At 43.2% G+C, this 22,154-nt stretch overlaps 1 protein-coding gene across 1 annotated transcript in view; it reads right to left on the reverse strand.

Moving 5' to 3' along the window:
* Positions 1–22,154, reverse strand: part of LOC124716912 (putative ATP-dependent RNA helicase DHX57) — a 232,224-nt gene that overhangs the window by 87,817 nt on the left and 122,253 nt on the right. Inside the window, exons 14-15 of the mRNA XM_047243480.1 lie at positions 20,659–20,789; positions 4,916–5,058 (exon numbers count right to left, since the gene is read on the reverse strand). Of these exons, the coding sequence (XP_047099436.1) occupies positions 4,916–5,058; positions 20,659–20,789 (274 nt within the window). The remainder of the gene's footprint in view (positions 1–4,915; positions 5,059–20,658; positions 20,790–22,154) is intronic.

The raw sequence follows: 22,154 nt of genomic DNA on the forward strand, positions 1-22,154 counted from the left end.
GCTGTCATTGAAATGAGGGATATCATGTTTGGCAGCGTGTTCAGTAACAGGATGATCCACTTGTTTTTTTAGTCACAGTTTGTCGGTGGCCATTCATCCGGACAGACAGCTTGTTGGTTGTCATGCCTACATAGAATGCAGTACAGTGGTTACAGCTTAGCTTGTAAATCACATGACTGGTTTCACTGGAAGCCCTGCCTTTGATGGGATGGGTGATGTTAAGTGACCGAAGTGAAGTACGCGGTGGTAGGAGGATGTACGGGACAGGTTTTGCATCTAGGTCTATTACAGGGGTATGAGCCATGAGGTAAGGGTTTGGGAGCTGGGGTTGTGTAAGGATGGATGAATATATTGTGTAAGTTCGGTGGATGGCGGAATACGATCTATAGGAGGGGTGGAAAGGATATTGGGCAGGATATTTCTCATTTCAGGGCACAATGGGAGGTAACTGAAACCCTGGCAGAGAATGTAATTCAGTTGCTCCAGTTCCAGATGGTACTGAGTTACGAGGGGATGGTCCTCTGTGTCCGGACTGTGGGACTTCAGGAGGTGATGGGAGACTGGAAAGCTAAGGCACGGAAGATTTGTTTTTGTACAAGTTCAGGAGGATAATTACGGTCAGTGAAGGCTTCAGTGAGACCCTCGGCAGATTTTGAGAGGGACTGCTCGTCACTGCAAATGCCACGACCATGGGTGGCTAGGCTGAATGGAAAGGACTGGGTGGCAGCTGTCGAAGTGGAGGTATTGCTGGTGGTTAGTAGGTTTGATATGGACAGAGGTACTGATGTAGCCATCTTTGAGGTGGAGGTCAACATCTAGGAAGGTGGCTTGTTGGGTTGAGTAGGACCAGGTGAAGCAAATGGGGTAGAAGTTGTTGAGGTTCTGGAAGAATGTGGATAGGGTGGCCTCACCTTCAATCCAGATAGCAAAGATGTCATCAATGAATCTGAACTGGGTGGGTGCTTAGGATTGTGGGATTTTAGGAAGGATTCCTCTAGATGCCCCATGAATAGGTTGGCATAGTATGGTGCCATACAGGTGCCCATAGCCGTACCTCATATTTGTTTGTAGGTAATGCCTTCAAAGGAGAAGTAATTGTGAGTGAGGATACAGTTGGTCATGGTGACTAGGAAGGGGTTTGTTGGTTTGCAATCTATAGGGCATCTGGAAAGATAGTGTTCAATAGCAGTAAGGCCATGGGCATTAGAAATGTAAGTGCACAGGGAGGTGGCATCAATAGTGACAAGCAGGGCACCTTGTGGTAAAGGGACAAGAACCTTAGAGAGTCAGTGGAGGAAATGGTTGGTATCTTTTATATAGGAGGATAGGTTCTGGGTAATAGGTTGAAGGTGTTGGTATACGAGAGCAGAGATTCTCTCAGGGTGGGAGTGTGGGGAGGGGGAGGGGTAAGTAGAGAGAAGGACTCTGGGGAGAGGTTCTGGGATGGGCCTAAGGATTTGAGTAGTGACTGGAGCCAGGTAATCCTTGCAGTTAACAACAACGGTGATGGCGCCTTTGTCTGCAGGTAGGATTATAAGGTTGGGATCTGTTTTTAGATGGTGGACTGTGGTTCGTTCTACGGATGTAAGGTTAGTTTGCATGTTGAGGGATTTGAGGAAGGTTCGAGGTTAAGAAATTATGGCAAGTTAACAGGGGGTGATTTGGAGACAGTGGGGGCAGATCACAGTTGGATAGAGGAGTGGACTGAGTTAGGCAAGGTTCAATATTGGTCTTTGGTTGAGTCTGATTGGTCGGGTTGGTGGCCAAAAAGTGTTTCCACTTTAGGGACCAGGAGAAGGAGAGAAGGTCTTTAATAAGTCCTGTATGACTGAATTTGCGAGTGGGGCAAAAGGTGAGGACTTTGGAAAGGACTGATATTTCTTTGGGAATAAGGCTTCTGGAGGAAAGGTTCATGACTGTGTTACAGGTCTGTTTAGGTTCTGGGTTCTGTGTGTGGTGGTAGGGAGTTTCGGAGGGTGGGTAAGTGTAGCAGGTCTGCAACACAGGGTCTGTCAGCTATGAGGGGATGTGGGAGAGGTTTGGAGGTAGTTATAGAGGTGGTGGACACTGGTACTCCTAGGTGGGAATAGAAAGTGAGCAGGATGGAGAGCTTTTTGAGGTGGTGTTGTGCATGTTGCTCAAGTTCCTGCAGGGCAAGAGTTTCAATGTGTGTTATGGGTTCCAAGAATCCTGTAACCACTGTGCTGCATTCTACGTAGGCATGACAGCCAACAAGCTGTCTGTCTGGATGAATGCCCACCAACAAACTGTGGCCAAAAAACAAGTGGACCATCCTGTTGCTGAACACGCTGCCAAACATGATATCCCTCATCTCTTTGACTGTTTCACAGACTGTGCCATATGGATCCTTCCCACCAAAACCGGCTTTTCTCAATTGCGCAGGTGGGAACTCTCCCTGCAATACATCCTACGTTCCCATAACCCTCCTGGCCTCAACCTTCATTAGGCACTGTCCTCACCCATCCAGCCCCCTCCCTGTTACCATTCTAGCACTACACAGCTGTCATTTCACCACCACACCAAGTCTTTTAATTTCTTTTTATTTCTCTCCTTTCCACTACTTAACACCCCGCCCCCCCCCCCACCTTCTCTCCTGTCCACCGTCTAAACTGCAGCACTTCACTGTATGCCACCCCCACCATACCACCCCTCCCCTCCCCGCCCCATCCTCCTCCTTACCCCCACCCAGTCGCCACTCCCATCATGCACTGGTGCTTGTAGTGTGTTTTCAGTTGCCTGAGACTGCAGACGTGTGTGTGTGTGTGTGTGTGTGTGTGTGTGTGTGTGTGTGTGTGTATGTGTGTGGGCACGTGCACATGAGTGTGTATTTCTGACAAAGGCCTTAATGGCCGAAAGCTACAATTGTGTGAATCTTTTTGTTGTGCCTATCTTGACTCCGTATCTCTGCTATATGAGGAGCAGCAACTTTCCTTCCCTAACATTGTTACATTCCATCCTGGATTTTCCATTGTTTCATTTAAGTGACAATATAATCATACCAGCTTTCAACAGATGTCCGTACAATCATATTCTGCATGGAAGATGGCATTCCGGTCAACAGACAACCATGCCAGCGATGACGTCAGGGCAGCCATCAGACTGGGTAGTATTTGTTGGACAGTCCCACATCTATAGTAGTTGTGTACAGCCAAAGACAAGACACCTGCAGGCTTTCTGCAGTAGAGAGCCCTAGGACGAATGGAAGCAAGACAATCGAAAACTAATATGGCCCGATGGTTTAGTGTAAATCATTCTGTTCTTTCTCGGATGTGATAACAGTTTGTAGAGACCAAAACTGTATCCCAAAGACCAGAGTAGGGCTGACAACATGTGACATCAGAAAGAGAGGACCGTTTATCGGCTGTAAGAGAGTGATGGTACCGCCTTAGTACTGCACAGCAACTGGCATCTGATCTCACAGCATACACTGCATGTGTTGCATCGAGGCAAACGGGATAGAAAAGGCTTCAGTGGGGTGGCCCTTATTGTCCAAGACTAGCTGCAAGTGTACCTCTTATATGCCTTCTCAAAAGGGAACATCTAGAGTGGAGTTGTCAACATGGCACCACGACACTTGAACAGTGAGCCAATGATCTTTTCGCAGCTGAATTCCGATGTGTTCTGAAGAGTGATTCTCAATGGATTTGCATCTGGAGGGATTGTGGAACATGATTTCAGGACCCAAACTTTGTGGAAAGAGACTGATATGGGATTATGCTGACCACTTGAACAGTTCTTCCTGAAACTGTATGGGTGAATCGATAAGTTTTAACTGCTGTCAGGTATTGCGGCAAGATCTTAGGACCCCACGTGTGGTTACTTTGAGGTGCTATGGGCCCAGACATTATATTGATGGACAATAATGCTCGACCCCACACGGCACAGGTGGTTGATGTTTTCTTGGAAATGGAAAATATTTCACACAGGGCATGGCCTGCTCACTTTTACGATTTGAATCCCATAGAGCATTCTGGGATGTACTGCGAAGATGAGTTGCAAGACGTCAGCATCAACCAACCACTCCCCTAGGCTTTCAAGCAGCTCTGCAGGAAAAATGGGTGTTGTTACCTCAACATGGGATTGATGACAATCCCTGCATGTTCTGTTGCTGTCAGTCCTGTGTTGCTGTCAGAGATGGTCGCACCACAAACTGAGCACATGAATCAATTGTCAGAATGTGTGTGCAAATAGGTTAAGTTGGAAAAAAAAAACAAAGAACATTTTTATCTACTGTTGTGCATGTTGCAGTAGATCATGTTCGTGTTTTGTACATTATTTCTACTTTCATCTGTTTACACTGTTTTGTGTCAAAATAAAAACAACCTTGCAAAATTGTTGTTCCTTTAATTTTGGACACCAGCATGGTTCAGTATAAATTATTGTATGCAAGATAAAAGATCCTTACATTAAGAAATTGTTTAAATGGTCATCATCCTGACACATTTTTCCACCTATACGATGTACAGTAATAATTGTAAAAGTAATTCATTCCAAATCATAGAGAGAGGTTGCCATTATGCTCCGCTAACATGCAAATAACTAACTAAAACAAACATTACTCACAGAAATGCTGTACTTTCTTGTGCGAGTTTTCAGTTAAAAACATTTGCAGTGTCAACAGCTAAGAATACCTAGCACACTTACAAGTAACAACATAGGTAGTACAATGTCTTCTACCTTATTTTGCACAGCAAATCCCCTCACAGTGCTTGTACCTGTAGTTGAGGTTCACCCCGCATATTACTAGTCCAAAACATACACTTTTTGTGAGCTCTTCCTGCTTTGGCACACAGTGAAATGGTCATAAGATAACACCACCATAAGGAGAAACTCTTTTTTGGAAAATAAATGTTACCCTGTTACCCACAGTGACACAGTAGCTGTATTTAATCACCTGAACACAAGTGCCTGCTCGTCACTTGAGAGGGATGAATGGAGAGGAACAAGCAGAAATTTGCCTGCCCTTGAGCCCAGAACAGGGTGTTCAGTCAGCTGATCATACAGCGTCATTATCTCAGCCATACCAGGCAAGAAGACCTGCAAAACAAACAAAATTTAAACTCGGTACTACTATTAATTGTCATAAACAAATTACACACAGAGAAACATCCACTGTAGTTTTAAATTTTTGGCATTTGAGCAAAGTCCTTCATAAATGACTTTGTCCAATAGTTAAATACCTAACACTACACTACCGAATGTGCCTGTCCGCTATTCAACACTTCCCCTACGCAGTGAGTAGCAACCTACCCTAAAAATAGCTTTTTAAATGATCAATAACTGTTTTTGTATACCATACTTGATGTTCTATAGGTTTAAAGAAGACCACTCACCGAAAAGCAGAAGCATTGAGTTGTTGACAGGCACACACAAAAGAAAGACAACATGCTAACTTCTGTAGTTATCATTTGATGAGCTACAATAAAAAACAAACACACCCTTGCTGCCACACGGTGCTGGATAGACTAACAGTGTCGCTGCTATTTTTCATCAAGTGGACTGGTTGTGGTGGGGATCATATCGGGTAGTGTGGACAGAGAGAGAGGGAGAGGGAGGTGGGAGGTAGGGTGGGTGGCTAGTGGCTCACAGGGACGCAGCCATTTGCAGGTTAGGGGGTCTGGAAAATGGCCTAGCAAGATTGTAGCAGTCGATGTGTAGTGGCACATGCTGAAGGCAACATGGGCCGTGAATTGGGAGGGGGTGACAGGGCAGAGGAAGGGAAAACTGTTCGGTGGAGGGTGCACGAACATTGGGTTACCTGAGATTCTACATGGGATTCTAAAAGGTTAGAGGGTTGCCTGAGATTCTATAATAACTTTCTTACAACATTACTACAAGTTTTGTATTTATGATATGACAACTCGTATTTCAAATACTTGGGAAGCATAAAAGGAGAAAGTAGGAGAAATGATAAGGAGATTACCAGAAGTGGAAGGCAGACACATGGATTTCTGCAATGTGAGAAGCCTGTTCTGGAGCAAGGAGGTACTGCCACAAACCGAACAAGTGTTATACCGAGTATATTACACTCCAGTACTCACGTATGCATCAGAAACGTGGTTAATGAAGAAAAGGCACAAGAGCAGGTTACGGGCTTGAAAGAGGAAACTTTCAAAGGAGCTACCAGAACAGACAGAGTAAGGAATGAGACCACCACAGAAATAGTGAAAGAGAAGCCTGTGCAAGAGACTACAGAAAAGACAAGGTTAATATGCAATGAGCATGTTAAAAAAATGGGTGTTGGCAGGAATTTCAAGAGAGGCTCATATGCAATTATGTAGGAGGCAAGAAACCTAGAGGAAGGCCAAGAGACAATACATCATCGGAGTGGAGGAATGTGCTATAAAGAGAGGAGAAGACTGGGACGGAGTAGAGGGAAAAATGTGGTGGAATTACAGAAAAAGATGGAAAGGTTTATCTTCCAAACAGACCCAGACAGGCACTACAAACTGTACAAGAAGAACGATGATTTATATTCTGTACAATAAATTTTATGTGTGTGACGCCCAGTCAATTATTAGTGGGTGTTCATTAACATTCGTTGTACAAGTTCTCTCGTCTTGTCATTTATCCCCAAATCTTCCAGCTCTTTTATATTACATAATGATTTGTTGCTTCTGATTATGTTGTTTGTTTTGCTTCTGAAGGTCTTGGATACTGATGAGTGGAGATTGAGGGAATGCAACACACACACACACACACACACACACACACACACACACAATGAAGCAACCTTGGGTTGCGAAAGCTTGAAATTTGTGTGTGTGTGTTTGTATGTTTTTTATTGTGTCTATCAACATACCAACACTTTCTTGTTTGGTAAGGGTGTGTGCAGACACCACACCAGAAGATGTTTGTATCTGGTTGCTGGTCTCTGCTAGACTCCACTGATCACACCTGAGACAATGGTCTGAGAGAGAGATAACAGCCAAAGGCTCCTTTGGGCCTCATGTTGTTTCTTGTTGGGTGTTATGAAAAATATGAACTGATGTATTACTATTCACTTCCTTTCATATACAGGGTGTCCCATTTATCTTGCTCACTCAGAATAACTTTTTTCCAATGCATTAAATGAAAAAGTGTTTCAACCAATGTTTCTTAACTTCATTAGGTAGTTCTTGTTGAGGATAAATGTTTTATGTATCCCCACAGATGTAGGAGATATGGGATAGAGGCTATATTTTTAAAACGGAACCATGTACTTTTTATTCAAGAATACACTTATTCTCTCCAAGAGATTTTCAAAAATGTATTACACTGTACCATTTTTGTCAATAAAACGTAGATGTGCGAACTATAAAGAGTACACAGGTTTTGAAGGAAGAGCTGTTTACTGTCTTAATTGTGCACATTACGTTCCCAATGTAGTGTTGTAGTAGAGGTGTGGGTTTTGTGTATTACTTCTGACACATCTTAACACAGAGCTCTGTCATAAGTACTGTAATACAGTACTGTACAATAACAAGATCCAATTACTGTACAGTGAAGTACTGTAGCATTCTATGTTTACAGGTAATTTGTAAAATGTTCACACACACCTTGAAGAGGTTAAATGATTTAGATAATGAAACATACTGAACGGCTATTTAAATTAGAGAACTTATGTATTATTTATCATTGTTACTAGTTTCTTGGATAAGATGGTAGAATGTGATACGGTTTTGAAAAGCTCTTGGAGAGGATGAGACCCTTCAATATAATTTATACAATTCCAATTTAAAAATTTAATCTCTATGCCATGTCTCCTACATCTATGGGTGTACATAAAATGTACACTCTCAGCAAGAACTGTCCAGTGATGTTAAAAAACACAGGTTGAAACAATTTTTCATTTAAAGCACCAGAAAAAAAAGTTATTTTGGGTGAGCAGGATACATGGGACACCCTGTATATATGGCAAGAGAAATAAGAATACAGTTAGTGACAGTACGACATTGTCAATTCAATGAAAGCTGCATTCAAATGATGGAAAAAAGCATCCCAATTCAAAGGAATTTTTGTTTTTCCAATAATGTAATAATTTCTGTGTCTACTGTCAAAAATTTCTAAATTCTGTAATTCCCTCAAACTCTTACGGGAAGTCACATAACATTTACTTTGTTATGGCGATTCACTATGATCAAGTCTAATTTAAGAACTCTTACAAAAGATTCATTTGCAACTTATGAATGAAATCATTTAATGGAGAATCTAAAGCAAGCTTTCAGATTCCTAAAACAAGAAAAATAAGAACAGCTATATGCTTGCAGAACATAATGGGACTACTTTCTTTTTCTGATGACACTGTAACATTCTTATCCAAGTGTCACTGGAAGACTGTAACAGAGGAATTTTAAAAGTACGCCTGAAAATAAATTGTAATAAGACTGACATGATATATAATCAAAAAGCAAATTGTAAATAAAATATGAAAGCTCATTGAACTAATCGACAATTTTTTGTATTTAGGGTATTTCAAGATAAATTACATCGTGGAGGTTACTTTGTACTGCTACTAGTCACTTCCTTTCCTGTTCCACTCGCAAATGAAGCAAGGGAAAAAGAGATTGCTTACACGTCTCTGTAAAAGCCCTAAATTCTCTTATTTTGTCTTGCCTTCACGATTCTTATACGAAATGTAAGTTGGCAGCAGTGCAATCGTTCTGCTGCAAATACCAGTTCTCTATTTTCTTAATAGTGTTTCGCGAAAAGAATTTGATCTTCCTCTAGGGATTCCCATTTGGGTTTACAAGGCATCTCCTTAATTCTCGTGTATTGATCAAACCTAGTTGGTAAGAAATCTAACATTTTGCCTCTGAATTGCTTCGATGTCTTCCTTTAATCTGGCCTGGTGAGGATTCCAAACACTCAAGCAGTACTGAAGAACGGGTCACACTAGTCTCCTACATGTGATCTCGTTTATAAATGAGCTACATTTTCCTAGAATTCTCCCAATAAACCGAAGTCGACCATTCACCTTCTCTACTATCGACCTTATGCGCTCATCCTATCATTTATTATTTTCCAATGTCATGCCTAAATTTTCAATTGATCTGATTGTGTCAAGTACAGAATTGTTTTTCCTACTCACGTGCATTAACTTACATTTATCTACATTTAGAGCAAGTTGCCACAAGGAGAGGTCCCCAATGGCAGGATCAACATTTTTAAAGCAGCTATATGTTGGTGTGGGTCAGAGTCCCACGTGCCACATCCTGGAGCCATTTGTTCTATAGGGCCCACGTTTGCAGGAAAATGATGAAAAACGATTTCGTGTGATTCTCTAGTCTTAAAAATAATAGTGTTATCCAGATCAGTGTTGCAGAACAGTGGTTAGAGATCCATCATTGATGTCCTAAAGCTTGTGCAATGACTTATCATTATGTTTATTCAAGTAACTGGTTTAAATGTAATTCTTTTATTTCTAATCCTTTGCCACATTATTTTAATCACCACACTAACTTTATTTGCTCTCGTTTCTTCTTTCTATAATTAGTTTTTCATTTGGTATCTTTCTACATGTGAATTTAATTATTCTTATCTGTCAATCATAAAATTTAAATATCTGAAAGCGTTTTATCCCTCAGTTAAAAAACGAAAGCTGAAATAATTTACCTCACTGGCTCAATGTTTCCAAAACACGTTTTTCGTTACAAGATACACTTTTTTTAGATTGTTATTATCATATAAACATTTAAAACAAATTCTTGTTGCGTTATGGTCAAAATAATCCATCTGCAAGATTTAAACGAAAGAACAGATTATAAAGAAAACTAAATTCATGAAAGAACAGATTACAGAGAAAACTTAATTCAAGCAAAATCAGCAACAGAAATACTGAATTCAATAACGTGGACTGTAATATAAGATGATAAAATAGAAGAAATTAAATCAATGTTAATACATAAAAATCACACTGGCAAAGATTCAAATGAAGGAGATGAGAGCAAATGAAAAATTTAATATGAGGAGTAAAATGACAGTAGAAAGGATTAGAAATGAAAAAATTACATTTACACCAATTGATTAAATAAAAATAATGATCAAATTTATTTCAATGAAGGTTTAAAAATAAACAGTTTTAAAACACCTGACTTGATTCAAACCCAGTCTTTTTCATGTCAGGTACATATCTTAAGCCACTAAACTACACCACCACTCTGCAGTATATTAATATTTTTACAACTCTAGAGTATTAAGCAAAATCCAAAATTTTTATTTGTCGATAACGTGGGTACACTTTGATGAATGTCTGCAGTGTGTGACACCTAGGACCCTAATCTATACCACTGTATAATTGCTTTCAAAAAGTCAATCTGACCCAGGGGGACCTTTCCATTTAAGTCATCCTCCATCCATCAACAGTCACTAAGCAACACTCTCCCATACACTACATCATAAGCCACATCAGACTGGAGCTCATCCTATCCATCAGGTTGTTTATGTATATACAGAACAAAAACAGTCCTGTCACACTTCCCTGGGGTACTCCTGATGAGACATCCTTATCTCTGATGAGCACTTGCCATCCAGGACAACACGCTGGCTTCTTTTCCTTATGAACTCTTTGAACCAATCACATACTGGGAACCTAATCCGTATACTCAGACCTTTGTTAATAACCTGCAGTGGGGCACAGTGCCAAACGCTTCCCAGAAATTTAAGAATATGGGATCTGCCTTTTGCCCTACATCTACAGTTTGCAGGCCAATGTGTGAGAAAAGGAAATGCTGATTTTTGCACAAGCAGTGCTTTCTAGGTCTGCACTGTCTCAAGGAAATTTATTACATTCAAACGTATGATATGGTCAAAAATTCTCCAGCACAGCAATGTTAACTGTTGTAACGGCGATCGGAACACTCGCGGGGTTGTAGTGGCGGAAATGCGGCAGGACCCGCGGAGCAGCACGCGAACAACAACACAACGGGAGAGGACTGACACGACCAACGAAGGACCTTACCACACAACAACAACAACAGACAACAGAGTCAAGAAAACCAAACAAGACAACCACAACCACTCGTAAAGAAAACACGAAAGACAATACACTGTCTAATGCGAGGTGATATGTCCTGAGACGTACGCAAGGTTAGACTGGCAGGCTGAGCAACAGGCAGGCGTTTAAGTACTCGATCGGGGACGCCACTATTGGCTGCTGCAACCACGTGTTCCACTGTGGCACCCTCACTCTAAATGCGGGCCGGGAGGCACTCACCGTCACAGCTTACGGCGCGATGGTACAGAGACCTCTATGGGTCTTCGAAGTCCATGACATCTGGTGGGGATTCAAATTCCGCGGCACGCGGTACCAGATCCCTCCCCCCTGAAACTTGCGCATAGGGGCGGAAACGCACCGGACGGTGCCAAGGCGAGCGGCAGTGGGAAGAGGAGCCGGGCTCATCAACCGCTATTGGTGGGGAGGAAGTGACGCCCGAGGTATCCATGACAGCCGATCCAGAGTCCAGGGCGGGGGAGGAGGCCGCCGATCCACCCGGAGGTGGAGAGGGCCGGCAGCAGGCCCTCGAGGAGACGGCAACCGGGGGCAGGGACGGTGACTCGAGGACTACGTCCGTACCTGAAGGAGGTAGGGACAGAGGCGGCGGCGCCAGTCTCGTGGCGGCATGCGGGTGGAGCCGATTATGATGGCGGCGCTCCAAGCCTTTCGATGTCTGCACCAATGTCACACGCCGCCCATGGGCCGTGACGACCGTGGCGGGTGTCCAACCCGCCTCGCACCCTTACTCGTGGGCCCATACGGCCGTGCCAGGGGCGTACCGCTGCGAGGACCGTGAGTGGGGGCGGGAGGAGGAGAATGGCATCAGCAGGGGCATGGGCATAGTCAATGGGCATAGTGTAATAGGTGCTCAAAAACAGGGTGAAGGCCGACGTGGTTGGAGATGTGTCGATCACCTTAGGCAACTGTTGTTTAAAAGTGCGGACAAGCCTCTCCACCGCGCCATTGGATGAAGGATGGAAAGGTGGGCTACGGATATGTTTGATACCGTTGGCCTGACAGAAGTCGTCGAAGGAGGACGCTGTGAATTGGGGACCGTTATCGGAGACCAATATGTGTGGCAGACCCTCAATGGCGAGAACCTGGGCCAGGGCCGTGAGTGTAGCCTCCATGGTGGTGGATGCCATTCGGACAACATATGGATATTTGGAGTAAGCATAAACAATGAGTAACCACATGGACCCCAAAAACGGGCCCGCAAAATCGATATGGATGCGATCCCAGGGACGGTGAGGTACAGGCCAGGCTGCAAATGACAGAGTGGGACTCGCCTGGTGACGCGCACAGACAGTGCACGCACGGACCAGTTGCTCAACATCGCCATCGATGTTGGGCCAATACACATTCCAGTGAGCCAAAACTTTCATACGGGACATACCCCAGTGGCCGCGGTGTAACAAAATGAGCACCCGAAGCCACAAAGCTGGAGGGGTGACCACCCGATGGGCATCGGACTCCGTGGCCAACAGAAGGACATCATCGACCACGGAGAGCGTGGGACACTTGGCGCCAAGGGCCGAAATCGGACTGCATCCAATGAGTGACGTAGGACGGCCACCCGTGGACCACGTAGTTGAGAACCTGTTGCAAGACAGGGTCGTGGTGGGTAGCCACAGCAATGTGAGCATGCATAAGAGGCAGACCGTCCAGCGCATCCCAGCGGGCGGAATCAATGTGAAAGCAGTGGACCTCCTGTTGGTCAAAGGCAGGATCGGGGCCCGCTGGGAGACGTGACAAAGTGTCCGCGTTAGCATGGTGGGCGGTGGGCTTATACCAGATGGTGTAAACATAATTACGTAAAAACAATGCCCAGCGCTGGAGACGTTGAGCCGTCTGCTCTGGAAGGTGAGAGTGGGGTCTGAACAGTGTAACTAAGGGTATATGGTCCGTCAGGAGGGTGAACATTGCCCCAAAGAGATAGGTGTGAAATTTTTGGACAGCGAACACGATCACCAGAGCCTCCTTTTCAATCTGGGAGTAGTTCCATTGTGTTGGGGTCAACGTCTGAGAGCCATAAGTGATGGGCTGTTCTGAGCCATCGGCTTCCCGGTGTGCAAGAACGGCCTAATCCTGTATGCCGACGCATCAGCCGCCACAACCAAGAGGCGGTCCAGAGAAAAGGGGTATAAGACAAGGGGCGGACTTCAGCATCGCCTTTAAACGGAGAAAAGCCTGGTCACAGGCAGGGGTCTAATCAAAAGGTATCCCTTTGTGACGCAAGTGATTGAGGGGTTGAGCAACAGAGGCAGCGTGGAGCAAGTAATAAGTAACCTTGCCCCAAAACACCTGGAGTTCAGATAAGTCTTTGGGACGAGGAAGGGCCTCAATGGCTGCGACATTACAACCCGAAGGGTAAATGCCATCTTTGCTAAGCCAGTGGCCTAAGTATTGCACTTCTGGTTGAAAAATAACACTTGTCCAGCCAACAGCGTAAACCAGCAGACTGCACAGCGTGAAATGAGGTGCTGAGGTTTTGCAAATGTTCCTAGCGGGAATGCCCAGTGACCAAGATGTCATCCAGATAATTCACACAGGCAGGGATAGGCTGTGTAAGCTGCTCCAGGAATCGCTGGAATATGGCCGGCACCGAAGAGACACCAAAGGGAAGGAGCTTGTACTTATACAATCTGAAAGGCGTGTTGATAACCATGATGTTCTGAGATTCGGCAACCAAGGGCAATTGGTGGTATGACTCAGCCAGATCGATCTTGGAAAAATACTCTCCCCCGGCAAGCTCGGCAAGAAGGTCTTCCTGTCGGGAAATGGGGTATCAGTGAGGGATTGAGCATTGACTGTAGTGCCGAAGTCCCCTCACCGCCAAAGGGACCCATTGGGTTTCCACATGACCACCAGTGGTGTCGCCCATGCACTGTAAGTGACAGGCTCCAGCATGCCAGCGGCTCGGAGCCGATCAGGTTCCTGCTTGACCGCTGGCCGTAAGGCCACCGGAAGGGGGCCGTAGGGTGATGTGCGCCTGAAAGCCGGAAGCACATCCGAGATCCGGTGAAAACAACGACGCAAAAGCAGAGCACAGATCGTCCAAGTCCTGAAAGGGAAAAGCTGTGGAAACGACCTTAACTTCATCGGAAATTGAAAATCCAAACAGTTGAAACGCATCCAGGCCAAATATATTTGAAGCCGACAGATGGTCGATGACAAAGAGGGTAAGGAGTCGGGGAACACTCTTGTACATCACCTGCATGACAAACTGCCCACGACAGGGAATGGAACCGTCTCCGTAGGCGACCAAAAGGTGAGAGGGAGGCGGCAACGCAGGAGAGCCCAGCCGGGTATATGTCACCACATTAATCAGGGAGACGGTGGCCCCAGTGTTGACCTGAAAACTGACATCCTCAGTGAAAATCCGGAGCGTGAGGAAAAGCTTCCGCACTGACGGGTCGTCCTGTGGGACAACTGATTTCAGAGCACGGACTGTATCTTGAGGCCCAGGAGGGGCAGGACTGGAGCGAGTCGAGCGACTACGACAAATCGATTGGATGTGGCCCCCCTTCTTACACAGCATGCATGTTTTCCAGCGGTGGGGACAATCTGCGCGCGAATGTACAGTAAAGCACTGTGGGCAAGACGGAAGTGGGCCGCGCAACCGGCGACAAGGAGTGACCGAAAGCGCCAATGCCATAGAGACGTTGGACAACGAGGAGTCCCGACGGCACTGGCCTCTGTCAGCCGGGCCACGTAAACGTCGCAAGGGCGGCACCCGCCGTGACGCCGCGATCGCCGCCACATGCAGTCACGCCATGAGACACTCGTTACCTGCTTGAGCAATTTCAAAGGAGTGGGCAATGCGGAGAATGTCTTCCGAGGAGGGGTTGTCGAGTTTCAACGCCGCAGTACGGACCTCAGGATCGGGAGCCAGCAGAACCACCACATCCCGGATCAGGGAGTCTGCATACGAAGCCTTACACTGCTGATTGGTGCAAGTAAAATCGCATTGACGGCTGACACCCTGCAACTCTGTGACCCAGGAACGATACCACTGACCAGGCTGTTTATGGTACTGGTGGAACACCAGCCGAGAGGCGACAACATGGTAGCGTTGGGAATAATAGTTTGTCGGAAAAAGGCAGATCTCCTGGAAAGAGAGAGCCACAGGATCGGACAACGGTGCCAACTTGCAGAGAAGAAAGAACATGTCCAGGGAGGCACAAGACAAAAACAATGACCGCTGCAAGAAGTCGTCCATGACTTGAAAAGCCGTGAAATGTTGTTTCAGCCAATGTAAGTAGGTTTCCCAGTCCTCGTTAGCGTCATTAAAGGGTGGACGTGAGAAAGCATCGGACACCCGAGGACTCTGAAGCTGTTGTGATAATGTGTCCCAGGCATCGACTTTGTCTGTTAGCAACTGCAGCGACTTTTGTAAGATGCTGCTGCTGTTGCTCCAGCAGACAGACCAACATCGCCTCCATACCAACAATGACCACCGTTTACCTCGTCGCCAAAATGTTGTAACGGCGACTGGAACAGTTGCAGGGTTGTAGTGACGGAAACGTGGCGGGACCCGCGGAGCGGCCCGCGAACAACAACACAATGGGAGAGGACGGACACGACCAACGAAGGACCTTATGACACAACAAGAACGGACAACAGAGTCAAGAAAACCAAACAATACAACCACGTCCACTCGTAAAGAAAGCACAAAAGTCAATACACTGTCTAAAGCGAGGCGATATGTCCTGAGACGTACGCAAGGTTAGACCGGCAGGCTGAGCGACAGGCAGGTGCTTAAGTACTCGATCGGAGACGCCGCTACTGACTGCTGCAACCACGTGTTCCACTGTGGCACCCTCACTCTAAATGCGGGCCAGGAGGCGCGCGCCGCCACAGCTTACGGCATGATGGTACAGAGACCTCTATGGGTCTTCGACGTCCATGATGTCTGGCGGGGATTCAAATTCCGCGGCACGGGGTACCAGATTGAGGATATTGGTGTGTAATTTTGCAGGTCCATTCTTTTACTCTTTTATACACAAGACACCTGCACTTGGGTCTTTGTGCTGGTCGAGAGATTTGCAGTAAATTCAAAAGACATAAAGGGCTAATGCTGAAGAGTACTTCCTCTAAAACCGAACTGGATTACATCTGGACCAGTTGACTTATTAATGACACAATGGAGGGAAAAGAAATAAAGACAAGAGTTAAAAATGGCCTTGAGTGCTTTTGGTAGACTAAAGAGCTTTCAAAACTATGCTTCTAAGAAATTTAGAATTTGTCTGTTTTACCAGTTTTGATTTAAAGCAACTATACTTTGATTTTTAGTGGGAAAAAAAATTACAAATTGAATACTGTTCTGCAAACAATGGGGAGAGGCACGTTGCTAGGGAGGAAAGGGTGGGGGGTTTATATGCAGATAAGAAAAACAATTCCTGGATTTTCCCAGATTTCCCTGATTAAAAATATTCCTGAGTGAAAACACACTTTTTTCAGTTGAAAACATGCAACACCAAGAGTGAAAGGACTTTTTTTTTCCATGTTAACTGACACTATACCTTCTGTAACAGCTGTTGAAATAATAAATGCTTTGACACGTAACGGTTTTATACACCAGTGTAACTTCCCAGCACTTTAGGAAATGAAAGTCAGCAAAAAGCAGTGTATTTTGGCGAGTCTTTGAAGCACAGTAACATGTAGACTACATGTTTTCCTATTACAAAAGTACAAATACGAATTCCACCAAATACAGCACAGTACCTTACGAAGCACTGAAATTGAGATTGTGCTACATGATGTGCTTTTCAGTCAGCCAAGTAACATCACTGTTAAGTAGTGCAAACACTTAAATAGGAAAAGTTAACAGTTTAAATTGATATACATACAGTATAGCCACGAGAACTGCTAAGCTTTCACATATAATACTGGTCATCAAATTTTTTTGCCGTTTTTTTTCCAAGGGTGTTGTCAGGCTGGATCCTAAGAGCACAACTTGAAAACTGCAGTATCTGAATACTTCTGACAAGCACGATTATAAATTTCTCTGCTGTGCACTATAGTTCTGTTGAGCACTCTGACTTCTCCACAGAAAAGCCAATTACATGTGAAATTTCTCAAGAACTCACCTTGCCCTTCCCCCTCTCCCAATAATCATTCTTTTTGTCATAATTATTGCACAATTTGTAATCTAAGAAAGAAGTAAAATAAATATGAAGAACTAACCTTGAAACTTGGTCTTTTTTACCATATGTTACCCTTTAAGAAATATCAAACACAAATGTGCCAGTAAAGTTTTAAGTAATAGTGTCACGTAGAAGAAGGTGTAACTACATGAATGACGAACACTAACTTCACTTAATGTAGGTTTAGTCAGGACTTGCACATACAAGAGCACGGAGCGAACTGCCTCCGGCCAGAACACATACAGTATATATACAGTTACAGAAAATCCCAGTACAATGATTCTTGATATTTGTGGATACTTCTACGATGTCCTCGAACCGAATATAGAAATTAAAATTTTATAGTTCAGGGGAGTTTTGAACTCCTAACCCTCCATGCAACAGTTTAGGGACTCTAGTGTCATAACCGCTACACCAAGTGACGGTGCTACTCAACTTCTTCTGCAATAACAGCATAAATGGCTAGTCTTCTGGGCTCAAAATTTTTCTAAGCGGTCAGCCCTCAAAGAGTTAAGTCTCAAATGACAGTCAAACACTCAGTGAGTTAAGAAACTGATCGCATATTCTCAAAAGCAACATAATTCATCCTTCTCAAACCACCATTTGCAATATTTTCTTGTGACCTGTTACAAAAGCAAACAGTTGTGATACGCTCATCAAAAGCAGTTTGTTGTTACTCCACAGTTTTTCTCATAAAGCCTGTCACACATTTCGTTGTCAGCATACTCTTGTGTGTGCACTGTGTTTTGCTGCTGTAAATTGCACATTTTCTTTGCAATTGGAGTTTTATTTTAGTGTTATCCTCTCGTTTATATTTTATTGCGGCAGTATTATTCTGCAGTAGTGGGCTGAAGTACAATTCTTCATTAAAGTATCAGCTATTGCTAGACAAAACTACAAAAATTTAACTGAAAACTAAAACAATGAAAAATTCCTGGTATTGAGAAAATTTCCAGGTTCTTCCCAGACGAAAAAATTACTGCTTTTTCCCCACATTTCGCAGTTGTCCTAGGGCATATACAAGGGGTGGCGGGTCAAAAAGTTTATAGCCTAACAAATAAAGAATGACAGATATTTCATAACACAAATTTATTTTCAATATAATACCAATGTACACTAACACACTTGCACGCATTCTCAGATAACTTCTGCAAACCATTCAAATAAAAGGTTTCAATTTTGAGTCCAACCAAGCATTCACAGAATCAATCACTGCTTCTTCACTGTTAAAGCATCATCCTTTGAGGTATTTTTTTAGGTTTGGGAAAGAAATAAGTCTGATGGAGCTAAATCTGGAGAAAATAGCAGATGACATAATTCGAACCTGCAGTCACGCAGATTTTCCAGTGTTGCGAGAGCTTTGTGTGCTGGTGCATTATCTTGACGCAAAAGAACTCTGCACGCCAATTTTCCCACACCTTTCTTTCTTTATCTCTTCTCTCGAATGCTGCAGGAGGGCGCAATAATGTGATGCATTGATAGTTACACCCTTTTGCAAGTAATCCATCATAATTACCCCTTCAGCATCCATGAAGACCAATGCCATCACCTTACCGACTGATTACTGCACCCAGAACTCTTTTGGGGTAGGGGATGAAGGATGTTTCCACTGCTGTGACAATTGTTTTGTCTCAGGATCAAAGTGGCGAACCCACATTTCAACCACTGTCACATACTTTGCAAGAAAGCCGTCTTCATCTACTTCAAATTGACAGATGATTTCTTCATAACACTGCTCATGCTCCCATCTCTGATCTGCATTCAAGTCTTTCGGGACCAGACGAGATGAAACTTTCGGCATACCCAGAATATCCACAAGAATATCATGATAATGTCCATGGGATATTCCAAATGTGGTTTCAATGTGCTGCAACATTGCTTGACGATCCTGCAAAGTGAATTGGAGTCACTGTCTCATCAGTGGCAATGGTGACATGCCTTCTGCTCCTAGGCGCATCTTCCACACTCATTCTTTCACATTTGAAATCAGGCACAAGTTTTTCACTGTTGCACAAGACGGAGCACAGTCCTTAAGTGTATTCCACATGTCCTCCGCAATTTCCTTGGGCGCCATCCCCTTCAAATGAAAATATTCAATCACAGCATGGTTCTTCATTCTCTCAATATTTGTCATTTTGCTTACATTACAGTATATAATGCATCCTAGCAGCAACACTAACAAAGCTGGAGCCACGAAATTTGACTTGCATACCCACAAAGAGTCACCATAAAAATAGGTGGTGGTGGTGGTATTGTTTGTTCGAGACATTACGGTAACTACCTCGGGCTAGAAACTTTTCGACCACCCTGTGTACACACTGCAGACTACAAAGTGGTTAGTGAAACAACCTGAAAAAACTGGAGTAGAAAACATAAATTTGCAGAGGACTCAAGCTCTGCCCACCCAAACGCAACACACTGACAGCTGTTCATTAATTAGTGGTGCAGGAGAATGAGCTGCCCATGAAAATATGTGACAAACGTACATAGTAAATGGGTTAATCATTTTGCTTCACAATGGCTACACAGCCAAAATGCTGTAGTACACAAAATAAAAGTAAAATGTAAATGGTTAACAGTCAATGCGGGGAATTTCTTTCTTTCAGGAACAATACAATACCACTTACGGAATTTGTGTGTCAATTTTTCTGCTTATTTATTCGAACAGTTTCCTCTATAGCCTCACAAGGCTGAGGGAACTCCGTGCCAGACCTTGATGCTAACATTAAAGAATTAACTGAAGCAATCTGATATCTGAGTTGGCTTTACAATAGTCTCATCTAAATTGATGGCCAAATAATTTGAAACCTAATTCAGATTTAACCATAAGCTATTCTATTGTGGTGTTATATTTATGCCTTACATTTAAGCTAATACTTGATATCTGTTCTGCTGTATTTGCAGCTCTCATAAATACAATATTTTCATCATTTGAAACATTTACTTAAAGCAATTTTTTGAATATTTAAAACATCAAGTTCAAAACTTTTCCTAATACTAGAGATTTTTGGACTCCATTAACAGGATTAAACATATATTTGCTCATGCTGGACATCTTGCTGCATCAAATAAGAGTCTACTGCAGCTTGTCTATTTTGGGAAGAAGTTTATTTATATCATAGGAGCTGAAAAAAATAGGGTAGAATTAGTTGTTAGACACCTTTGTTATAACCTCTCAGAAGTAATAATAAAACATAAAAATTCTTTATACAGCTATGCTGGAAATATTAAAAATATGAAATTTCTAAGGTATTACGGTGTCCAACAGTGAACTTTGTATACCTGCTTCTCCCTTTTTAAGAAAGGTTGCAGAATTATGTTCTAAAGCAGCTGTAGTACAAATTATAATGTACCAATACTGACATTACTATAAATGCTATCATTAATGTTGTTAAATGCAAATGCTTTGCGTAATTCAGCTGTATAGTCCAGACGACTGAAAATAATTTTCTTTTCTTTTCATATTTTAGACTACCTGGGAAAATCAGTGTTTAACAATCAGGCTACACTCACCAGGATTGATCCTTTCCGTGGGTATTTGTGATCACCTTCCGCAATCCACACCAACACTGCCTCAATAAGTTCATAGTTGATTTTTTCATAATCCAACAGATACAATGATTTGCATGTCGTTGTGCTGTAATCTGTGAATAAACAAAAGGAGTTGTGGATTAATATTCCTGTCACAAGAACTGGATTACAAAGAAATTGTTTAACACAAAATCTTAAGAGAAGATCAACTTTGTTTTTTTTTTTTCATATAAACAGGAAATTAGCTAGTGTGAAATTCCAGTTCAAAACTGCACATTGAAAAAGGGGCTGAACACAACATCAAAGCGTCTGGTACCATGTTTCAAGGAAAGATTTAAGTGTATAGTCATATCATTGCCAGATGCCCATACCGATACCATTATCCTTTGGTGCTCCCTCTCATAGCAAGGGTGTAATTGTTGTAATGGAAATTACGCTTACTAAGCGGCGAGTGTTGACACGTACCCATGATCAGACCTATTCATCGCCAGTGCATCACAAATAATATAATCACTTCCAAATGGTTGTCCTACACTAAAGGGTGACATACTGAGATGTCGGTTACATGTGTTCCATCTGGAATACTTTTCTGAACAGTTACTGACTTTCAAATGGGTATGTCTCTCTTCATGGAAATTATCGATTATCCACAGTAGGATGGTTTTTGGGAAATGTGAGCACATGCAAGATAAAGTGTACATTGAACAAAAATATTTCAAGAATAGAAGAAAATTCACTTCATTATTCTATCATGGAGACTACACTCATCTGTGTCATGATAGTTACATGCCCTAAAGAACAGGAACTGGGTGTTATGCAAATAATTTACACTGTGCATATCAATAGACTGTGAACAGTGCAATTCGAATTTTATGTACGTTGTTTCTGGTCTCAACAGACGCATAATTTCACCACATTTGTGTGAGTAATTACTAAGTATGGTCTTTCCCCGACCCTGCAAACATTAGTAACTACAGAAACACATGCCCCTGGTGAAATGGAGGCATATGGCTGAGCAAGTCACAACAGATCAGGTACTCTGACATTACAGGCACCTATAACCAGCATTCGTTATCATAGTTCAAGTCTGCACAAGAGCATGTACACATTTCTGCCAGGTCACTTACAAGATAGCATACCATTTTACTAAGTGAGCTCATAGCTCATTGTAAGCACATTATAACTGGTATATATTTATATCTTCTGCTTGTGGATTTTGCAGTCTATAAACTCCAACAACGCAATGCAGTTGGTGATGTATCTTCGAACTAACTATCTCCAGTCATCCCAGTTCTGGTTCTGTGATTATGTTAACTTTTTGCTTCTCTCTTAACAACTCTATTTCCAGTCGCCTTCACTAAACTGAAAATAGACCTACATCCAGGGTGTATATGCGGACATGGAAAAAAAATTCCCAGGTTCTTGCCGGATTTCCCAGTTAAAAATACACTTTCTCCCGGATTAAAACATATTTTTTC

This window comes from Schistocerca piceifrons, chromosome 9, assembly GCF_021461385.2.
Source record: "Schistocerca piceifrons isolate TAMUIC-IGC-003096 chromosome 9, iqSchPice1.1, whole genome shotgun sequence".
Classification (NCBI taxonomy): domain Eukaryota; kingdom Metazoa; phylum Arthropoda; class Insecta; order Orthoptera; family Acrididae; genus Schistocerca; species Schistocerca piceifrons.